The sequence below is a fragment of the Chanos chanos genome, chromosome 1 (assembly GCF_902362185.1).
Source record: "Chanos chanos chromosome 1, fChaCha1.1, whole genome shotgun sequence".
Lineage (NCBI taxonomy): Eukaryota > Metazoa > Chordata > Actinopteri > Gonorynchiformes > Chanidae > Chanos > Chanos chanos.
Window position 1 is genome coordinate 54,601,169 of NC_044495.1, and position 23,520 is coordinate 54,624,688.

The following is a 23,520-nucleotide window of genomic DNA, read 5'->3' on the forward strand; positions in this document are numbered from 1 at the left end:
TGTGTTTCTATGTTTATTTAAAGGTTTCAGGAGAAAAAGACCCTTTCCCTTTTGCGTCACTAAATCACACAGGCTAGTGCTACCACTACTTGATATACCAAGCTCAGATTTCATGCGAGTTTGCTGACTTTTAACCTTAATAATAACAGCATTTCCTAATGCCACAGTAATGCTGTTGACAATGCTTGCATTGTTCTACTCTACTGGCAAAGGTAAGAGGTACTCATATTTTGGGCTGGGTGAGTTTCAGCTTAACAAGTTCTACTAGTGTCTACTAGTGCATGTTAGTTACATATCTGAAATATCTCAGCTGAAAGAAGGATCCCTTCTGAGGATTTTTCCCCCCTGGTTTGTGCCAGCTGGGAGAGTCCCAAATCCTCTCAAAATATATGTTGATCATCATAATGATATGTTGATAATATGCTGGTTGGCAGTACTGAGGGGGGGGGGGGGGGGGGATGGGGATGGTTTTTAATTCTAGTAATAATACATTTAAGATAACAATAACCAGGTGCTCATAGCTTGCTTGTATTATGCTTGTATTATTATGTTTTACTATCTTTTATGCTCTTCAGTATCAAAGTTGTGAGATTTAGGGCCATTTAAAAAATTTACGTTACACATTGAGCAATGACTGAGCGAAAGTGGTGTCACAAGTAAAATAATATTCCCATTGACTGACAGACAACAGAGATTCATGTTAAGGAAACATGTCTTTGCTTGTCAGACAACCTTTACTTTGCCAGTGCTCTGCATGGCTGTGACTTCAGCTGTAATTAAAGATAATGAGGTTCTTGATTGTGATTTTCATCTGTATAAATTTCTTTTTCAAGGACAACAGCTGATGTGAGTGCTTCAGTATCTGTTCATTATATGGTTAAAATATGTTATTCAGAGAACAAGGGAATGTACAACTGTATGAAACATCAGTGTTGTAAAATTTCTGCTCCAGCTTTGGGGGACGACAAATTATACTCTACTGTCAGTATATGTGTCAGGATTGGGGAATCTGGCCGACCTGCTGGCCATCCTGTGTATTGTCGAGTTGTGCTTTTGTTTGTTTTGGTTTTGCCATGTGCTTCTGTTTGTCCCTGTGTCTCCTGTCCCCGCCCCCCACCTGATCCCTATTATTACCTGGTTTGTCTCCTCCAATAGTCTGTCTCTGCTGTTCATTGTTCTGTGTATTTAAGTCCTGTGTTTGTACCTGTTCTTTGTCAGATTGTGACCTTTTGTTCTCTCTGCCAGTCTGTGTGGTTGCCTCCTGTGATCTGTAATTTTGACCGTGTTTACCTGGACCTGTTTTTGCTTTACGTTTTGGATTTGGTTGCCCTGAGGATCCCTGGCTCTGACCTTGTTTGTATCCTGTTTGGACCATTCTTTTGCCTTACGATTTGGATTTGTTTGCCCTCTGGATTTGACCTTGGACTGGACACTGTTCTTGAGATTTGGATTCTGATTTTTGGTTCTGAATAAATCTTATTTTACTCAGTGGGTCTGCGATTGGGTCTTGGTCTGTCAAATCCTCACACTCTACCAGATTGGTAGAGAATAACTTCAAATATGAAAAGGACCAGTCACACCATTTCTACGAAAATGAACATCACGCCAATGTATTCCAGTTCATTTTCTAAACCAGTTATTCCTCCTACTGTTTTGTAGATCTTCACATTTTGGGCAGAGATGAAATATGCAGTGATACAGTTGATGCTGATGAATTAACCTACCAGTTCAACAAAGATGAAATCTGTTATATTGTTGGGCTTTGATGTTTTGATGTTAAATAATAACAGGAGCAGAGATGGTTTTTGGTCTCAGTTGTCTTTATTGAAGCTTGTTGATTAAAGCGAAACAGGATCAGAGAGAAGAGGAGACTTTCCTGCATTGTGTACATGATGTATCAGAAGCGCCTAGAGTCTTAATGTTACAGACTAATCAGAGGAGCTGCTCTTTGTGAGCCGCTCCTTACACACAAGATGTTGCTGTGGCTGGGTCTTGATGTTACAGACTAGAGAAAACAATTTCTCTCACACACAGATATACCCCTGCTACCCAAAGCCTCTGACCTTGGTTGCCATAGATAAAACATACCTCAGATTCACACTTCCAGTCGGAGCGAGTGTACTGTGTTTGACCCTCCAGTTTACACCAAAATAGTGTGTTACTATATTGTTAAATGTAATAATGCACATGATGGAGAAGCACATTTTGGTCAGATGTATACATATGGTACGTCCTGTGTAGGAGGTATACAGAAGCATGTCAGTGTGCAAACATGATGTGTGTGAGTACATGTATTTAATACCACCGATGACATTCCGTTATGCCTGTTACAGAGATCATTTGGCTACAAGACTAAGGAGTCAGTACTGACACTACCAGCTTTTGTGGATACCATTCCTTTTTCATATTACTTTTATGCCATCACTGAAATGGCAGACTGCCAAACATGGCTGCAATTAGCAAAAGACAACTATAAGAATCCACCTGAACAAAGTGGTAAGGTAAAGTTTTTGAAAAGCAATATGTTACACAGGTGCTTTACTTTAAAGGGATCATTGTTTAAATAATGCTGTACCTGTGCTGACATATACTACAAACACAGTAGTGTTAAATTAACTCTGAAAATGTGAAATTAACACTGTTTGTGTAATCTACACTGCATTAGTTCAACATTCCCAGAGTTAATTTTATCCAAGCAAATTGGTTATGCAAAACAACTCTATAAAAATTCTGATATGATAGTTATAATTCAGCTACTAATTCAGCAGTTCATTAAAATCACACTATCAGTTGTTAAGTTCTGACTCTTAATGACAGATAATTGCTAAATGAGTCTGTAGTAACTGATGATATCCTCAAGAACAATCTGAACAAATCAGAACCTGTTTATTTTTCAACTCAGCAGGCCCATGTATTTACTCAATATCCAGTTTTCATCCTATATGGTCAAATCAGTTTTAAGTACATATTTCTAAACCAGCACTAATAATAAGACTATGAATACATGAGGAGATTAAGAATATACGACTTATATAGGCACTTTTCCAAATCCCAAGGATGCCTAACACACTAAAACTGGTAAAATTTCACGCATAAATAAATGCAGCTATATAGAGGACATATATAAATACAGTTTAACAGAATACAATTTACAATTTAGCATTTAGCAGACGCTTTTAGCCAAAGCGACTTACAATCAGTGCATCAGTCGGATTCCTAATACCTCATAAGCAGACATCGAAAAAAGACTGAGTGTTAATTTACTCCTTCGTATTGCGCCCCTAGAATTCTTTGACAAACATAGATACAAGACAAGGGTTTTTTTTTTTAAGGAAGGGGGGTTAGGCATTGGGGGATAGGTGGGTTCTGAAGAGGCGGGTTTTCAGTTTCTTGCGGAAGATGGTGAGGGATTCCGCAGTCCTAACTGTATGAGGGAGGTCGTTCCACCACCGCGGAGAAGACGCGTGGTCGGGAGGAGCGGTTGCCGGGTTCCCGAAGTGAGGGGACCGTCAGCTGACCAGAGGTCGTAGAGTGGAGGGTTCTAGTAGCGGTACACGGAGTTATTAGGGACTGAAGGTATGATGGGGCGGAGCCTCTTGTTGCTTGGTAGGCCAGTACCAGTGTCTCGATTTGGATGCGGGCAGCTACCAGAAGCCAGTGGAGTGCAGTAAGCAGTGGAGTGACATGAGAGTGCTTGGGGAGGTTGAAGACCAGGTGTGCAGCGGCGTTCTGCACGAGCTGGAGTGGCCTGATGGCGCAGGTCAGTAAGCCAGCCAGTAGAACGTTGCAGTAGTCCAGGCGGGAGATGACAAGCGCTTGGACCAGGAGCTGGGTGTTGTGTGAGGAATGGGCGGATTCTCCTGATGTTGTATAGGGAGAATCTGCAGGATCAAGTGACTGCCGCGATGTGACTGGAGTAGATTAGCTGGTTGTCAAGGGTTACGCCAAGGTTTTTGGCTGCTGTGTTGGGGAAAACCACAGATCCCTCGATGGTGATTGCTGTGTCAATCGTTGGGGAGTTCTTTGCAGGAAAAAACAGAAGCTCCGTTTTCTCCAAATCAATAGGCTGCTGCATAACATGGATAGGGAGGTAGCAAAAATCAAACTGAATGTTAAACCATATGCATAGTACCACTCTGAACTAAATGTTAAAGTACTATGCTTGGTGTAAACCAAACACTGTTTATCGCTTAACTTAGATGTTAAAGTATGGTGTGTTCATCAAATAAGAAAAAAAAATCATTTAAATTAGATTTTAGGGATTCTTAAAAATGTATCCTTGATTATATTCCCTTTCTAAGCACATACAAGTAAAATTTGCTATCTTTAGTAGGTATTCTTTCTGATAAAGAATTTCTTTCCGATAATTCTTCAGTAGGAATTTTCTTATAAAGCTTGTTTAGTTATTGAAAACTATACATCATCTATAGATGTCAATTCATTCTCGAATAATTTTCTAATTCTGCAGCACTTTACACTAAGAAGTATGTATTTATCATCATCATCAGTTTAACAATGATTCATGCATCATCGTGTGCAGTTGCGTTAAAGTATTCTTGCTGCAGTCATAATGTATATGATGGGTTTACTGAAGTTGGCATGCTCCACCATACAAGAGATCTCTCTTGATTTAGGGTTGTACTCCAGGTAAGAATGGGTCTGGTAGTAGCAATTACCATCAGCCCTCTCCTTGGTGGAGGTCACATCAGAGGTTACCAGTTAACCGTCCCTTAACCAGGTCAGTTTGATGTCAGTTTGATATATGGAAAGATGAAAATGTCTTGGAAACGGTGTAAATGCATTGCCCTTTCTGCTTGAATGGAATGTGCTTGATCATTATCCAGTTCAACCATTATTCATGTATCACCTAAGCAATCGCGTTAAAGTATTCTTACCCCAGTCATATATCATGGGTTTACTGAAGCTGGCATGCTCCACCATACAAGAGATCTTCTCTCTTGATTTGGGGATGTACTCTAGGTGAAAATGGGTCTGGTAGTACCAATCACCATCAGCCTTCTCCTCAGTGGAGGTCACATCAGAGGTCACTGGTTTACCATTCCTTAACCAGGTCATTTTGACAGCTTTGGGGTAGAAGTTGTAAGCACTGCACATTAAAATGGCAGGATGGCTGCCACTGGCCTGCTTGATTAATCTGAGCTTGACTTCTGGCTGCACTGTGAAACCAATCAAGATTTTCACATTGCTAAGTCTGTACATTTGGATATTTTTATTCATTGCAGTAATACTGATTTAGTGTACGTATGCTATTATTAACACTGAATAAATAATGTCTGTTTAACAATTCAGAACTAAACAATCATTCAGTTGATATTTCAGTTGTGTTTAACACACCTCTATTATTTACATGCGAATAGTATTTACGGCCAAAATGTTTACAGAAGGTGTCCAAAAAAAAAATACATCCCCTGCAGATAGTTAGTATCATTGTTCAGCTTCTTTTCCAATGACTTTCCATATTCTGTGTATCCAGTGAACTTTTTCAGAGTGCTGAGTTAAGTATTCAATCTTTTTAAAGAAATAAAAAATAATTAACTCACTAGTTAACAGTTTCGTATCCCAGGCAGCGTACCATACCGTTCTGTTTATGAGAATCATACATTACTATTATTGCAAATATGATACAGCCTAATAATAGTCAACAACGGAGGGGCTTGATATGTATGCTGATCATTAAACAAACATTATAGCTAAATTATGACGGCCACTAAAAAGAATTCCACAACCATTGCAACAAACAAATGAAAAAAACAAAAACAAAAAACAAAACATTACTGTCTGTTGCGATAAATTATGACATCGAATCCTTATGTCTTAGTAATGACCAACATCATATCATGCTTCTTCTTCAGCATCATGTTTCACCAACCAAGTGTTTTCTGCCAATATGATTATCCAGTGTCTGATTTTATGGTCCTCTGAACTTACTGCCTATTTTTGCTTCCATTTGCTTTTGATTTAATATTAATTATTAATCCTGTAAATTGACCCAGAAGAATCTGCTTTTTCTTCAGTATCATGTTTCACCAACCAAGTGTTTTCTGCCAATATATTAATAAAACAATATGACAAATGATTGCTTCATTAGAGACCATCCTCCAATAAAAATATTTAGCCTGAAAAATGTTGTAAGCAAATTTAGTTTTCAGGCATTGTATGTTAGATAGCATTTTGCCAATCTGAGTGTATTCACTGAATCCACAACAGAGTATGAGATATCTAATCTCATATTTAATATTTCGTATGACAGTGAAGCATAGTAATTAAGTGCATGGCCACCAGCTGGTCTCAAGGTGGAGCCAAAGTGAACTAATTGCAATCAGAAAACAGCCTTATGGTCCAGTTTAAAATCAAGTGGCCACACTATTTCAAACAAATGTTTAAATAAAAAAATAAAGCAAAAAACAGGTGAATTAATTGGCCATGAATGTGATAACTTCTACTTAAATAGTTAACCCACAATTTTCACTTATTTACTTTGTTGATTTTGGAAAAACTTATGCATCACTCCCTGAGATGAAGTTTAGATGTGTATGTAACATTATGGAGTCAGTCAGTGAGACTCAAATTTACCACTGGAGATTTGTTCCCACAGGAAATCACTGACTGTCAGGCCAAGTAACACACATGATAAGTATAGTGCTTTGAGAGAGTAAATGTAACTCTTCCATGCAGTCACAACTCAAGAATTCAGTATGGATATGAGATACTAAACGCATACTGAATCAATTTTAGTATGATCTGACCAAATTATGCTTCTATTTGATTCTGCTCATCTAGATGGACATATAAAGTTTGGTAGCACTTTTTTTTTTCATGCAGTCTTGGTGGTACGCTATTTTTCTCCGGCTGAACACGAGAGATAAGATGGGTCTCCTTAAAAGAGAGTACTTCCGTGTACTTCTACACAAAGAGGTATGTGTGTTGGTGATAATCTCTCTCTTAAATGGTCATGCTTTGAGGTGGGCAGTCGACCAATGGGGTTAGGAAGGGTGTTGAGGACATGTTCTCTCACCTGGCCTTACCCTTAGTCAATAATGTGCAGGCTGTCCCTCAAAAACTGACTCAACTTTATGAATGTTTCCATGTTGCAGTGAAAATTGTCATAAGGTGTAGAAAAGTCTGGTCTGTTTCATGTTTTGTGTTGTACATTTTCAGAAGAAGCATTCTTTTAATTCCCAGGTTGTTCCTTTCAAGCTGTCTCCTGTTGATGGTCAGTATAGAGTTTAGCAGCATGGCTGAGTGGAAAGTTGACACTGGATCAGAAGCCCATCCTCCACTGACCAGGAATTGGATCCAGGCGTCCCGCTTGGCCAAAAATGGAAGTGAAATAAATTGAATCTGTGTTCAGCAAATCCATGTATTTGCAATTGGAATCTATCCCCCTCCTGTGAAAGTGACACAATCTAAAATCAGTGTGAATGTTACTGAGGGTGTTAGTCTGATCTGGTATTCCTCCAACAGTGATTACACCTTCACCCAGTTTTCAACTCTCAAAACGATACCTGTGGCAAGAGACGTTTACGGCTGCACTTTGCAGCGCAGTGCTCTCCAGCAACCTTAAACCAGGTTCTCAGTAGTGCTATGGACTTCTAGCTAAATGCGAAGCCATTTACAGGCTGTGGGTTCAAGTCCCAAAAGAGTTGTCTGGGACCCTTTTTGTTTCAGGGCTACATACAGATCTTTGTGCTCTAGGTAATGTTTTTTTTCCACAGGCTCACAATACTAAGTATTACTGTTATTACTGTGTTTTAAGTTTAAGCTTAAGGTCTTCCTGGCTTACAAACTAACCATGTATTCCTTTTACTACCCATGTGTTAGTTAGATGTTTTTCAAAATTAACTGATTATCTACCTGATAACCATGTAATCTGTTTTTGTTTGTGGTCTGAGTGATCATTTTTATGCAGATATTTATGCTATTATCATGCCCAAAAGAATGCCTCTCCCTCAATGTGCTTATCTGGATATTATCCAGAACTACTGCAAACTCCCACTCTGTTGGTTGGGATTGCTCCAATCATCTTTCTTTTTCATACAAGTATACAGAAAATGAACTACATACCTAGTTATGTTCTAAAATTAATACTGTCCAGGTCTTGAAATATATGTCAAAGTTAACGTGTTCATAACGCATTTTTTTTAAGCCAGTATTTGTTTTTAATGCTGTTAATGCAAGTCCTAATATGACCCTTTGAATCACCCTTAGTGCAAGGAAAGGTAGGTTAGTCGACAAGGTCACCTGACACATCAGTACCTTGAGGTTGTTTTCCATCTCTGGGCATATTGCACAGTAAGCGAGCTGCTGTAACCAAACTTGTGTGTTTAAGCAACTGGCTCAGTGCGAAGGAATAGGAAAAGTATATCTAAGAGTAGTATTTAAAATTTTGGAATCAGTCAAAACGCACAAAATCCAAAACGGCCAACCTGCGGAGTGAATTAATGCAATTGGGAAAGTTGTTTCTATTGAGTAGACTAATAATGTTGGCAGCCTGATCTTGAATTGTCTGATGTTAAGCTGCTGTTGAAAACTCCTCTTGGTGAGGTCGGTTTTGCTGGAAAATAAGAAATACATTTGGATGAAGCATATTTTGTTCACTCACGTTTATGGACAAATTGAATTTTGAATACTCTTTCATTTGGGTAAAATTTGAGTAGATACAAAATGCAGAATTAATCAAGATTAACTACGCAAACTCCTGCGATTGCCCACGAATAATTATTTTAATTGTTTGAACGCTCTAATATTTAATAATACATTATCAGGACCAGACTCTCAGAGCTCATCATTGATGTTAGGTAACCACTGCAGGGTGGTATGGAGAACATATACGTGGACACAAGTAGATGCTCAACCATGAGGGCAAAATGTGCTGACTGAAACTCAGAGTCAAGCTTTGAGACTAGGCTTTAAGGTGATATTCAGGTTCCCATAGCTGCACTGCTTGTGCTCTGAAGAAATCATTTTGGAGACAGGAAACAATTCAAAAACATTTTTATATATTGCATACTGAACAGGATTTCTTCACGATTGTCAGAATCCCTCCTCATCTTCAAAATGAATTTATTCCTGCATTTTCTATCACAGTCATTCATTGTCACGCCCTGTATGCTTTTGTTATTGTTTGTTTCTTTTTTCCCCCTTTAGTGGCCAGTTTTGGTTCTGTTGTGCACTTGGTTTTTTGATTCAGTCTTGTTTGTCTCTTGGTTTAGTCCCCATTTGGTTTAGTTCTGTTAAGTTCAGCTCTGTTCACCTGTTTTTAGTTCATTAAGCCTCGTTTAGTTTCGTATAAGTACTCCGTGGTTTCCTGTTTCTTTGTCTTGTGTTGTTTGGTGTTCACACTATGTTGTGTTGGATTTCCTGTTTGACTGAAATCCTGTACCCGCTTTTCTAAGTCTTTTGGAGGTCTTTTCCTGTGTTTGGTTTGAATAAAGTTCTGACCTTCACTTGCATCCAGCGTCCTTCACACAACATGACACTCATACAGACAGAAAAAAAGAGACATTGTTGAAGTATATCAAACTGATATAACAATCCTGTTTAGAGGAATGACAAGGGTTTTTTTATGTAACATACAGTGAGACTACAGGTGCCACCAAACTAATTCTGAGAACATCATTTAATACATCTTTCAATACCTTGAGTATTTGATCTTTAAACTGAGCTAGTAAACAAGTGAAATTCTCTTACCATCTGCATATGGGTTAGTTCATGTGCAGAGGGAAAGATATGTGTTAAAAATATCTAATACATATTTTCAAAGCGCTGTGGAAAAGAGTTTGCCACACTGAATAAATCTGGGGACATTTATTTGATTAGATTGACATAAATGGAAAAATACAGAGCACGGAAATACGTCAAACACAAATTAGATATGCATACATTGCTGGGAGCTCTATTTAAAGCCTGTAGTGGCTTTACATGACCCACATCTGCACATGATGATATAAGCACTTCCTCTTGATGTTGTAAGTACAGTAGTAAGTACTTTGTGAATTTGAGTGTTGGTAGTTACTCAAAGAGGGTAACTTATCACAGATTACTAATTCTCTCATTACTTTCCTCATTATTATTACTTTACTGCTCATGCATATGCACTTTACCCAAACCACTGCTGAGGTTGAACTCACTTTGTTCTCACCATCTCTGAAATAGTGGCTGTATTTCCATATCAAAAGTCTCTCAAATCATTTGCTGGAAGGGCTCAAGACAACATAGGCCTTTCAACAGTATTGTTTTTCAGTGAGTGTTGAGATTTAACAGAAAACTATGATTTGTTTAAGTGGGCTCTAACAGACTCTTTTGTGATTTTTTTCTTAAAAGACTGCGACAACTGTCTGAATATTTATGAATGAGTATGTACTATAAAGTTGGGCCACTCACTGCCTTCAGAAGAGCTTCAGTCATCTTTGGTATGCTAGTTCTGAGAAGAGATGAGTAAGATGGAAATATGCTACACATGCTGCACTCTCAAACTTCCCCAAAAGATTCAAAGATGATTAGACTGATATTACTCACAAGCATGTGGTCTCAGTCTAGTTTTTAATGAAATCATCCATTAGTCCTTTTAGCAGCTCAAACAATGTCATTATAATTTTGGGCCAAATGAATCATATGGCACAATTGGTGATCTATTTGTGAAACACTGGACTCATTACAAAGGTAATGGACTTAATTACAATGGAAAACCGTACTCTTAATCATTGTATTTTATATGAATATGTCAACATATTAAATCAACATAACTCAAAAAGAATCACTTTCCAGGGTGAAACTAAATGTCCTTTTTTTTATTACGAAACATTCCTGTTCAGGGTTACCTTTGTCATCATGCAGAGTCAGTAGAATCAGTTTATTCAAAACATACTATGGCATTTACAAATATAACTCTTTAAACGGTTGCTTTTGTGTTCACATCTTTCAACATATTACCTGTCACGCATTGTAAAATGTACAAATATACAAATAAACATGACATGACATGAGATTAAAAAAAGAGATAATTAAACTTCAGCAAACCTCATAAAATAAATATGCACTTAAAAATATAAGAGAACCTAAGATTTGTCCATAATAAACATAATACATTTATGATTCATCAGTAATACTGACTGAGTGCACAGATATTGTGATTGACACTGAATAAATAATGCATACTAAATAATATTTCCTTATGCATGCATTATTTGCACATAAACTTAAATGTAAATATAGCTGCGAGCAGTGATCAGTGGGGTCCAAGCAGTTCAGGCGAAACGATCAAAGAGGTCAAAGGTTAAAGCCTATGATAAGTAAAGGATCAATTTTGATATGAATGGCTATCAGACACACTCTACACAATCCTGCAAAGTTTCCAGATATGTCAAAGCAAAGATAGTTTAAGGGCTGGTCAAAGTTTACTGGCTGATGGCAGGCATCTGTTTTAACTATGTCCTTGTCCATCTAGATTTTATTTCATGTTTTCACAGAGACAAGGTATACAAAATTTGAAGTTCATCAGTCAATAGGTTTAGGAAGTAGGACCATTTCTGTGCTACAGCGCCACCTATAGATGGATTTACACCAAATCTTGTAGGCTTAAGTCTCATGTCCTATAGGTGTCACATCTGAAGTTTTGTGAGGATCGGACATTGGGTTCAGGAATTAGACCTCATTATAGCAATAGAGACCACGCCCCAAAATTTCATTGGCTTACTGTGGCCAAGCCTTTTAACGTAGCAACTTTTTTTTATAGAGCTTTTAAAGGTAGTGGTCTGAAGAAGTAGTGTACCAAATGTCATGCAAATTGACCAAACCGCCTAGGAGGAGATAGGTTTTTAAGGTTATTCAGACAATTCAAAATGGCGGAAATCCAGTATGGCAGATCATTTTGGTCCAAGAGGCTTTTTCGTTCCTCTTGAGGAGAGGCATCGAACAGAACTGGTTTCATGTCCCCAGCACAAACAGGTCAAATGTTATAACCTGTTAAATCTGCACATCTTTCGCATTGTGCTATAGCGCCACCATTTGGACAATTGGAAAAATGTTCATGCAGATTGCTCTTTGACACATCCTGAACAATCCTGTAACGTTTCATGACGATAGGTCAAATTCAAGTCAGTTTAAGGACCGCTGAAATTTGATTGGCTGATGACAGCCATCTTGTTTAAGCCATCAACCTGGCCTTGTAGCCATTGTTAGGACTTTTGATCAAGACACCGCATCCAAAGTTTGAACTTGATCGGGCAAGAGGTTTAGGAGTAACCATTTTTTTCTATTGGTGAATTTACACCAAAGTGGGTAGGCTGAAGCCTCATGACCTATAGATGCCATATCTCAAGTTTTGCGATGATTGGACATTGCATTCAGAAGTTACACCTCATTATATGAACTGAGGCCACACCTCAAAAATTCATTGGTTAACTGTGACCATGTTTTCTAACGCGGCATCTTTCCTTATAGAACTTTTAAAGATATGGCTCTGAAGACGCTGTGTACCAAATTTTGGGCAAATCGGGCAAACTGTCTAGGAGGAGATACATTTTAAAGGTTTTAAAAAAAATTCGAAATGGCGGAAATCCAATATGGTGAAACACAATGGTCCCATTGACTTTTTTGCTCAGCGGGAGCCAGGGAATCAGGGATAAAAAGAATTTTGAATTTTGAGCGTTTTGAGTACTGTGCAGGTACTTCGGGTCATTATTCAGCCTGTTTTCCAATGACATTCCATATTCAGTATATCCTGTGAACTTTTTACATCCCAGAAGGTGCATTGTACCTTTCAGTATGAATAATATCCAGCTGTTAATGGGAAACATGAGCTACCATTCCAAATATGAAGTAGCCTAATGATTTTGAATAACAGGGGGGACCCAGTATGTATGCTGATCATTAAACAAACTTCATAGTTTAATTATGATGGTTACTAAAGAGGATTCTATGACCATCCAAACAAACAAATGAACAAACAATTTAATAATAGCAATAAAATATCACTGTATGTTGGGATAACATTTGACGTTGTTTACGTATGTTTAGTAATGACCGACATCATATCATACATTTTCTTCAGTAAAACCTGATATTTTCTACCAATATATTAATAAAACAATGTGATAAATCATTGCCTCATCAAAGACTGGCTTCCAGTAAAAATACTTAATCTAAATAAATTCAGTGAAAACACTGTAAATACATTTAGTTTTCAAGCATTTCCAGTCTTTTCATAGAAATAATGAGTGGGTATTTGCATTTTGTAAGGTAGATATTTACAGAACTTACCAGTTCCAGGGAAGTGAAAAGCAGAACTATTACGCAAATCTGAAAGAGGCCCAGCTTGGACCTTTTGCCGATCTGAGTGCATTTACTGAACTAGTCTATTGCATAATGATGTCTGAAGAAAGACAGACCTTTTAAAAGCCTACACGCACTGACTAATCCAGTGCATTTCACAGAAGGAGTCATTCATCATCATGTAGCTCTTTTGCGCTCTCTTGCAATCCAAACCTACACATTATTTTGTTTTGGTTTTATTACGTCAACAAAGTTACATTTGGGAATTTTGTATTAACGTAACACGCTGCTGTTTCAGTCCCTCCAGCTTGGACATGTTCTACCTCCCCCGATTATACATTTCTCCTGTTGTTCATCATCCCAGTTGCTCTGGTTGGAATATTTATATGGAACTCTTTGTCAGTTGCCCCATTATGAATTATTGAGCATTCCGCCACACATGCTGAGCTGTTGTAATCTGTAATCTGTGATAAATTCTATGTATGACACTAATCTAGTTTGCTGGACTTCTGATCTTTGCCTTGTATTTGTGATTTTAATGATTGACCACTGTCTGATTTGATGTTTTTCTGAAATTACCATCTACTTCTACTTCCGTTTGCTTTTGATTAATATTACTTAGTAATCCTGTAAACTGCTCCGGACAATTTCAATAGATCACTTTGGTATTTGTTCAACAAACCCTCACCCTTTCAACCCTCACAATGATGCCTGTGGCAGGAGATGTCTACAGCTGCACTGTGGAGCAGACCGCTCTCCAACAACCTCAAACCAGGATTTGAACTGTGCAATGGATGGCATGTTGGACTTCTAGCTAAGTGGTGAAGCCATCAAGGACTATGGGTTCAAGTCCCACCAGAGTTGTGTGGGGACCTTTTGAGTTCAGGACTACATACTAATCTTTGTGCTCTAGGTAGTGTTTTTTCACAGGCTTTTATAACCTTGTTTCTCTGGTAGTGGAGAGTAGCTGCATGTGTGTTTTGCTGTTTTGGTTGAAAGGCTGTGCATTTACAGGTGGAGTAAAGACAGCAGATAGCACAGCAGGGAGGCTATTTCACATAGGTAAAAGGAGTGTAGCAAGTGTGTGTATGCTATTGTTTTGTTTTTTTAAAGAAATGATAACTTTTTTCTTTTTGTTGATATATTTTTATGCATGTTTACAGATTCCTGCCAGGGTTTCAATTCTAATTATTAGTCCTTGATTTTTTGAGTGGTCCAGATTTTTGAGTGAGACTATAAAAGTCTACAGAATAATGCCATGTAAACAATTAGCAACAACTGAATTTGTGCCCCATGTCTACTTCTTTTGTGAATGTAGACATCCATTCAAACTTTTGTCCAACTATCCTCTCATTCCTCCATATCCCCTCATTGACCTAGGCTCTCTGATGCCATTCATGAGCATTTTCCACATTCGCAGTAATTAAGATGAAAGTAAATGTTTGTAAAATTTGTTTTGTTTAATAATTATGTGTAACAAATACTTTGTGAAACTACAGTTCTCATCTGTGCAGTCAAGTCACAGTTTTTATTACCGCTGTGCAGAGCGCTTCTCAGTTTACAAACTAACCAACTGTTTATTTGTTCAATTATGATGCAGTATTATGGTTGAACTATGTTTCTGTGTTATAATACCAGGTATTACTATGTTTTACATTTAAGCTCTTGCTGGTTTACAAACTAGCCATGTATTCCTTTTACTACTCGTTACTAATTATGTCTCTCATTACTTTACTCATTATTGTTATCATTATTATTTTACTGCTCATGCATATGCACTTTACCAAAACCACTGAACTCATTTTGTCTCCTAGTCTCTGAAAGAGTAGCTACACATCAATAACAAAAGTCTCTCAAATAGTTTGCTCCACTTGAGGAACGGCTCTAGACAACCTAGGCCTTTGTTTTTCAATGAGTGCGGAGATTTAACAGAGAGAAGTAAGATTTGTTTAAGCGGGCTCTGACAGACTTTTTGGTAATTTTTTTTCCTATAAAGAGTATGACCACTGATTATGACAGCTGGTTATGAATATCTATAAATAAGCAGGTACTATGGAGATGGGCCCCTCACTGCCCTCAGAAGAGCTTCAGTCCTCTTTGAAATGCTGATATACTAGTTCTCAAATGAAATGTTCATATGGTATTTGCTGGACACCTCTATGAGCATGAACGCATCCAAACCTTCAAGAGATGAGTAGGATCGAAATATACTGCGCACTCTGCATTCCCAAACTTCCCCAAAAGATTCAGAGATATTTAGACTGATGTTAACCACAAGTATTTGGTTTTAGTCTAGTTTCTTATGAAATCGTTCTTGAGTCCACTTAGCAGTCCAAACAATGCCATTATAATTTTGGTACAAGTGAATCATATTGCACAATTGGTAATCAATTTGTCAAATATTGGACTCCTTACAAAGGTAATGGACTCAATTACAACGTTGTAAAATCATTGCCTTGATCATTGTGTTATACATAATATATCAACATATTAAATCAATAAGAATGACTTGCCAGGATGAAACTGAACGTACTTTTATTTTACTAAACATTCCTTTTCACAGTTACCTTTGTCATTGGGCACTGGAATCAGTTCATGCAAAACATACTATGTCATTTACAAATATAGTTCTTCCAACAGCTGCTTCTGTGTTCACATCTTTGAATAGACACATATCATCAAATAGACATGAAATGACATGACATATATATATATATATATATATATATATATATATATATATATATATACACAGATAATTAAACTCTAGCAAAAACTGACTATTTTAATGTAACAATAATCTATCTGCAAATGTTATGTTGCTGAGTGATCTTTAAACAACACTGTCATTGTAGCACTGTAGCATCATCTTTTGTATTAAGTAGTTATCCATTCACTGTCTCATCTGATGTTATCCTGTAAGAATTTACAAAAATATTAGTCTGAATTTTCACTTGAAATGAAGAGAAGCAGATTAGTGGTTACTGACTGGAAAGTGTACCACTATATTATACAGTATCCTTCCTTCTATGGCCTCACCTGTAAATGAAGATACCCAAATGTGTCCTACGTTCTGTCCTGAAAAGACAACAACAAAAAGTCTCACTTTATGAGCAAGATTCAAGTAATATTTTTTAAAATCAGTTTTCAACTTTGTTCAGTGTTCAACATAAACATGTCAGTCTATCCAAATAACTAAAATGTGTCGAAAATTACAATGCACCCAGTCTTCAAGTAAAAAGTATAGCAGCCTGTTTTTAATGTGATTTGTGCGCTCTTACTTATTACATCAGAGTTTTTGAGCTGCACCTCAAAGTCCGATTTTCTATATTTCAGTTCCCACTGACCTTTGTATTTTTTTCTATAGTTTATCAGCCCAGCACCTGCTACTGTCATCCCCAATACAAGTACACAGGCTCCTGCAGCAATCTTCTTTTTCTCCACACCAGAAAGTCCAGGATCTACCAGATTAACATTTTGTAGAAAGAAGTCAAGTTAATTTTACTGTATTTTTTTGGTTTTAACTTTTTATGTTTATTTCTTTTTCTTGCTATCCTTTATGTATACACTACTGTATGCAATATACTTCTTAATTACCAACAAAATTCTTAATTATTTTACAATTTTACAAATCTAACAGATGTCCACTAGGTCTTTGGTGATGATTAACAAAAGATAACATGATGGCTATATAGGGATGATGACAATGACTAAATCTGACTGATATATGGAAAGATGAAAATGTCTTGGAAACGGTGTAAATGCATTGCCCTTTCTGCTTGAATGGAATGTGCTTGATCATTATCCAGTTCAACCATTATTCATGTGTCACCTGAGCAATCGCGTTAAAGTATTCTTACCCCAGTCATATATCATGGGTTTACTGAAGCTGGCATGCTCCACCATACAAGAGATCTTCTCTCTTGATTTGGGGATGTACTCCAGGTGAAAATGGGTCTGGTAGTACCAATCACCATCAGCCATCTCCTCAGTGGAGGTCACATCAGAGGTCACTGGTTTACCATCCCTTAACCAGGTCATTTTGATAGCTTTGGGGTAGAAGTTGTAGGCACTGCACATTAAAATGGCAGGATGTCTGCCACTGGCCTGCTTGATTAATCTGAGCTTGACCTCTGGCTGCACTGTGAAACCAACCAAGATTTTTACATTGTAAAGTCTGTGCATTTGGATATTTTTATTCATTGCAGTAATACTGATTTAGTGTGCGTATACTATGATTAACACTGAATAAATAATGTCTGTTGAACAATTCAGATGTTCCTTGGGTTTAACTCACCGCTCTTTTTTACATGCGAATGGTACTCAAGGCCAAAGTGTTTACAGAAGGTGTCCAATAAAATATACATCCCCTGCAGATAGTTAGTATCATTGTTCAGCTTCTTTTCCAATGACATTCCATATTCTGTGTATCCAGTGAACTTTTTCAGAGTGCTGTTATATCTTAAGTATTCAATCTTGTTGAAGTAATCAGAAATAATTAACTCCCCTGTTAACAGTTCCGTGTCCCAGGTAGCGCACCGTACCCTCCGGTATGTATAATACCCTTCTGTTAAAGAGAACCACAAATTACTATCACTGCAAATATGATGTTGCCCAATGATAGTCGACAACTGAGGGGCTGAATAACAGCAGCTGACACACGAACAAATGTCATAGTTTGATTAGGAAAGCCTCTAAAACCACAGCCTCTACAAGCCTTGACAACCATCACAACAAACAAATGAAAAAACAAAACATCACTGACTGTTGTGATACTTTATGACACTGAATACATAAATTCAGTAATGACCAACATCATATCACACTTTTTCTTCAGTGCTATGCTTCACCAACCTAATTTTTTCTACCAATATATTAATAAAACAATATGACAAATGTTTGGTTCATTAGAGACCGTCCTCCAATAAAAATATTTAATCTAAAAAAATTCAATGAAATCCGTAGTAAGTAAATTTAGTTTTTAGATATTGTATGTTAGATATTTATAGAACTTACCAGTTCCAGATAAACTGGGGAGCAAAACTATAATGCAAATCTGAAGGAGGCCCAGTTGGGGCATTTTGCCAGCCTGAGTGCATTCACTGAACTAGTCTACTGTAACATGATGCCTGAGGAAAGTCTCCGCTCTTAAGAGCCTACACGCACCGACCAATCCAGTGCAATGCAAAAAATGAGTCACTCATCACCATGCAGCTTTTTTGCTCTCTCTTGCAATTCCAACCTATATATTATCTTGTTTAGGTTTCATTAAGACAAGGAACGTACATTTGGGAATCTTGTATTATTATAACACCTGTGTCCAGTCAGCTGGTAGTTTCAGTCCCACCAGACTGGGCATGTTCTATCTCCCCTGATTTCTAGTTTTCTCTTGTTGTTCATTATACCAATTACTCTGGCTGGAATATATACTGTGTATATATGCATATATATGTGTGTGTGTGTATATATATAATACGAAATTCTGTGTCAAATCAGATATCAAATCTCAGATTTTGTTAAAATCTTGTCTATATCATGAATGGGTCCCAAAACCAAGCCTGGAAAAATATTTCTGTTGACATCCTATATTTTCATATTTTTTCAACCCTTGATATTATTTCATTTTTTTAGCCTCAAAAAAGGCCTCATCTGGGAAGACATGTTTGTGGGTTAATATGGTGAAAAGTTTTGTTTGTAGCCTCAACAAACTTTGTTGGATGGCAGACAAACATGTTTTCCTTATGCTGAAACCATTAAAAGCCTGTGTCGTGTGCCATTTTATAAGGCCCTGGATTTGGAAAAAGTACAAAATTCATAAACGAGCGTAACATTGATGGTACGACAAACCCACATTTTAGCACCAATATGATGTCAATCATTATTTTTTTCCACAAATAGAATCTAATATTAATTTTGTGCCAATATTTGTGGTCTCTGCCCCCAATGGACATGAAGATATTATGAATAAAACAAGGCCTGGTAGCATATTTTGGTCGATCTTATAGGACCAAAATGCTATGTGGGGTAGCTAGTAGGAACATAAAAATGCACATGGAAATTGCTTGATATATGGTTATTAAGGGTATAAAGTGCCAGTGTCCTTCCGTTTTTCCTTTATACAAAAATAGACACAGAGTTGAGAGAGATTTTACCTATGGCAGAAAAACATCCTCAGGATTACATTTTTTTTTTTGCCTCAGTAACCTCATGAATGTTGAGTTCCTGTGTCATAAGAAGTGTAAGACAACGGATAAACTTAATAATGACACAACTGTCATAATGACGCTACTGCCGTTTATATATTTACTTGGTTTTGGAAAAACTCATGAATCATACTTCAGATGAGGCCTAGATTTGTATGTAAATTATGGAGACAGTCAGTGAGACTAAAATTTGTCATTGAGATCGGTTTCCATGGGAAATCCCGGAGTGTCAGGCCAAGTAACACACATAGGCATATTCCTTTGAGAAATTAAGATATAACTCTTCCATGCAGTAACCCCTTATGAATCCAATATGGATCAAACACATTGAATCAGTTTCAGTATGGTTTGGCCAGATGATGGTATTTAGTTATACTAATCTAGATTAACATTTAAAGTTTAACACCACATTTTTTGCATGTAGTCTCAACTATTTATCCTCTTATGTTTGTCTCCGTTTTGTAAAATGCTAAAAAAGTAGTTCTGCAACTTCTCTTTTGTGCCTTAAGTCCAATGGACATCAAAATTCACAATACCAGTTTAATACTATTGTCTGTAGGGCACAGGAAAAGTAGATCGTGGTGCTGTATTTTCTACTAGACAAGATTCCAACGACACAAATAGGTGCTGCTTTAGGGCTTGTAAAATTTAAGACGACTTAAGGTTTACTTTCAAAGAAAGCCCTGCAACTCATAAGAAAACTGTTCAAAGGAATTTCTAGATGCAGTTCTTCCAGTTTTATTGTCACGAAACATGAAACAGGACTTCTTGAAACTTACAGGACTTGAAACAGGATTCACAACACAGTATTAACACAGGAAAGAGTGAGCCAAGGCGTGACAAAACAGGACTTTAAAATGTATAAAAAAGTTAGGGTTTTTTTTTGGTAAAAAATGAGATGCAGGACACTGACATCTGGGATCAAACTAACACATATATTAAAATTTCTCTTTTTCCACAAGAAACCTTTCCTGTTATCATTAAACAGTGTAATTAATAATGGAAATGTGGCGAGGGGCAGTAAGGAGAGAATGGGGAAAAGACCGATAACCCCACTTTTGGAATTACACCCCAGGAAATACTGTTCGAGGAACCTTGAGTTTTGTTTTGGAAATTAATAAAGCACACAAGACTCATTACTGCTACAAGACAGAGACAAGTTTTCAAAATAAACCAAATACCTTATGGAAAGAATCAAACTAATGAAAAAGGCAGGGACTGCAGCTGCTGGGGAAGAAATAAACAAAATAACCCAAATAACAGAAACTTAAGAATAAGGGAAATAAATAAAAAAAACTGTTACAACTTCAATAAAAAGGCCTTTACAAGATCTAAAACAATGATTAAACTCTAAAAATGTACAAAATGCCGGTCCAGCAGATACTAAACAGACTATTGGCTATTGGCTACTGGCTAAACAGACTATTGGCTATTGGCTATTGGCTACTGGCTATTGTAAAGGGCAAAGCTCAAACACTAAGCATACTCAGCCAATAGGTCAAATCAAGGGATCAATGCAGGAACACCAAGCACCACAAGTCAACGCAAAGACAAAGGGACAGGAGCAAAAAAAAAAGGAAGCACATACTACTAGGTGCTTTATGTAGCCTAGCTCTAATTAGGGAATTGGCTGGGGGAGGAGTCTCGAGTATTATTATTATTTTTTTTATTGTTATTATCCTTCCAAACCTTTTCCAATTTTGCCCATAAAACCAAAACTGTGCATCGAAATGTCACCAAATTCGGTAGGATGGTACAGGGTTATTTCCTGAACAATTGCCTACAATATGGCATCCATAGGTCGCATGACCTGATCGGCCATCTTGGATTGAAATCGCCATTTTGAAAAGTGCAGCCCCCATTGACCCATTTGTTGAAAAGTCACGAAACTTGGCACACAGGTTCCCCTCATCACAAGGAACAACTTTGCCTCTTGAACCTTTCAAGTCTGTCAGACTGGATTTTGAGCTAATGAAATGAAAAATATACTTTCATGAACCGTAAAAGTTCACCTGTAAGGCCTTTAGGGTATGTTCTATCTAAATTACGAAGGAATAGTTGCTACACCAAATAACATATAGCTATGTGTCAGTCAAATTGCAATGGTGGCATAATGAGTTTTTGGACATTTAATAGCCATATGCTTCTGAACCACTAGCCTGATCAACACAGAACTATATAAAACTAGGGCTTGGCGGTATATGGACTTTTTAAGGTATATCCATATATCTTCAAACGAGATGTAGGATGAGACAATACCATTTATATCAGTATAGTTTGATATTACATTACTTAGCCTGTTTCTTCCCAAAAGCCATGCCAGTGTTTGCATCTCTCCTCTCTCACGCTCTCCGTGCGACTCCGCCCACGCTCTCCCTCTGTGGCTGTGTCCGAAATGGCATACTAGCGTACTGCATACTGCATACTAGTCTAGTATACACTGCGTACTGAGCACTACTACACACACTAGTATACAGTGTAGTACGCAATTATGAGAACTTTCGTGTAGTGTACTACACGTTTGCTATTGGTTGGGCTATCTGTTCTGTTAAAATCAAACAACACACGACAACCACAAATATGTATCAAAAGTGGCCCTATAAGAAAGTGTATGAATTCTTCTTACACCAAAATATGCAACTGATACATTTATATTTGGAACTGCAGCTGCAGTTGAAGTTGAAGCTGGTTCTGTTGCTATCCGCCATGTTTTTAAAATTTTTTGACAGTTGGAAGTCACCGCGTTGCTTCATGGGATGCAGTACCCGACGAAGTGAGCTCCGGTTGTATACTGCAAATTTTCGCCAGAGTAGTACATCATCCGGGTAACTGTTGTGTACTGCAAAATTTTTTTTTTCACGTACTGCATACTACTTTTACGTCAAAATTAGTATGCAAGTAGTATGTAGTATGCCATTTGGTGACCTGGTGACTTATGAAATTTGGAACGGGTGCATCGTGAGACCCATTCTAACAAACTGTGTTGACAGTAAGTAATGTAAACCATCGCATTCGGGGAGCTACGAAACTGTGGCTGTGTCCGAAATGGCACACTACATACTACTCGTGAAAAATAAAAATTATCCTACAATAATCCTACAATAAGCCTAATTTCAATTTGAAGTACAATGTTTTATATACAGTACTGTATTGTGTTATATTGTATTTGAATTATACACAGTTCAGTAATTTAATTTTTACAGTACTGTAATTTGAAAAGTGTTTGAAACAGCTGTAGGCCTACTGTATTTTGAAAGAGTCAACAAAATTCTGTAAATAGCGACATTGTCCATTTCATTACTTTGTATTCATGTAATAAATATACAAATGTCAATTAGATGGTAATCTGTATGAGAAATAAAGAAAAAGAAAAAAAATCGGTTATAATGATCGTTTGCTTATAATGATCGTTTGCTTATAGTGATCAATTTCACCCGGACAGACATGATCACTATAAATGGTTTTCATTGTATAATGAAAAATCTTCATCACAGACTTTTAGTGCATGAAATTAAAGACCCCCAATTAGCTTAAGTGTGCTTAGACCCCAGAATTGCTGCTTGCAGCTGTATTTAATTTAATTTGTTTAATCGGTCTTGTAAGGAAACAACATACGATATTGTTATTATGAGCAAATAGCAGAATTCCCTAAAAGCCTCAAATAGAGGCACTATATGGCCCTGAATATTTGACTTACTGTCCACTGCTGTCTAAAGATACACATGAGCAAATTAGACAACTGACTAAAGCATTCTAGATCTGGTTATTAGTCCTTATTTCACATTGCTTTGGTAAACAAAACACAGCCCTCATATATGATACGTCCCGATTTGTTGGTACATTTTTATGGGAGATGTTTGTTTTGTACAAAGTGAACAGAACTGGAAATTCCATATTTGGTAGAAAATGCTGTTGGTGTTTTCACTGTAAGAGGTGTATTCAGAAATGTCTAAAAGATGTTTTATATCATTTACATATAGCTTGAAAGACCATTCTTTGTTATCATCAACCCTGAAACAAATCA

The 23,520-nt window shown here is 37.2% G+C and overlaps 1 protein-coding gene across 1 annotated transcript; it reads right to left on the reverse strand.

Annotated features, from left to right (window-relative positions):
* Positions 1-4,863: 4,863 nt before the first annotated feature.
* LOC115804974 (HLA class II histocompatibility antigen, DRB1-11 beta chain-like) lies at positions 4,864-23,220 on the reverse strand. The gene is given in 7 exon segments (XM_030765465.1): positions 4,864-5,177; positions 16,333-16,371; positions 16,575-16,754; positions 17,154-17,435; positions 17,591-17,874; positions 22,823-22,893; positions 23,194-23,220. Coding segments are annotated over 7 exon segments (1,197 nt in total).
* Between the last annotated feature and the right edge of the window lie 300 nt (positions 23,221-23,520).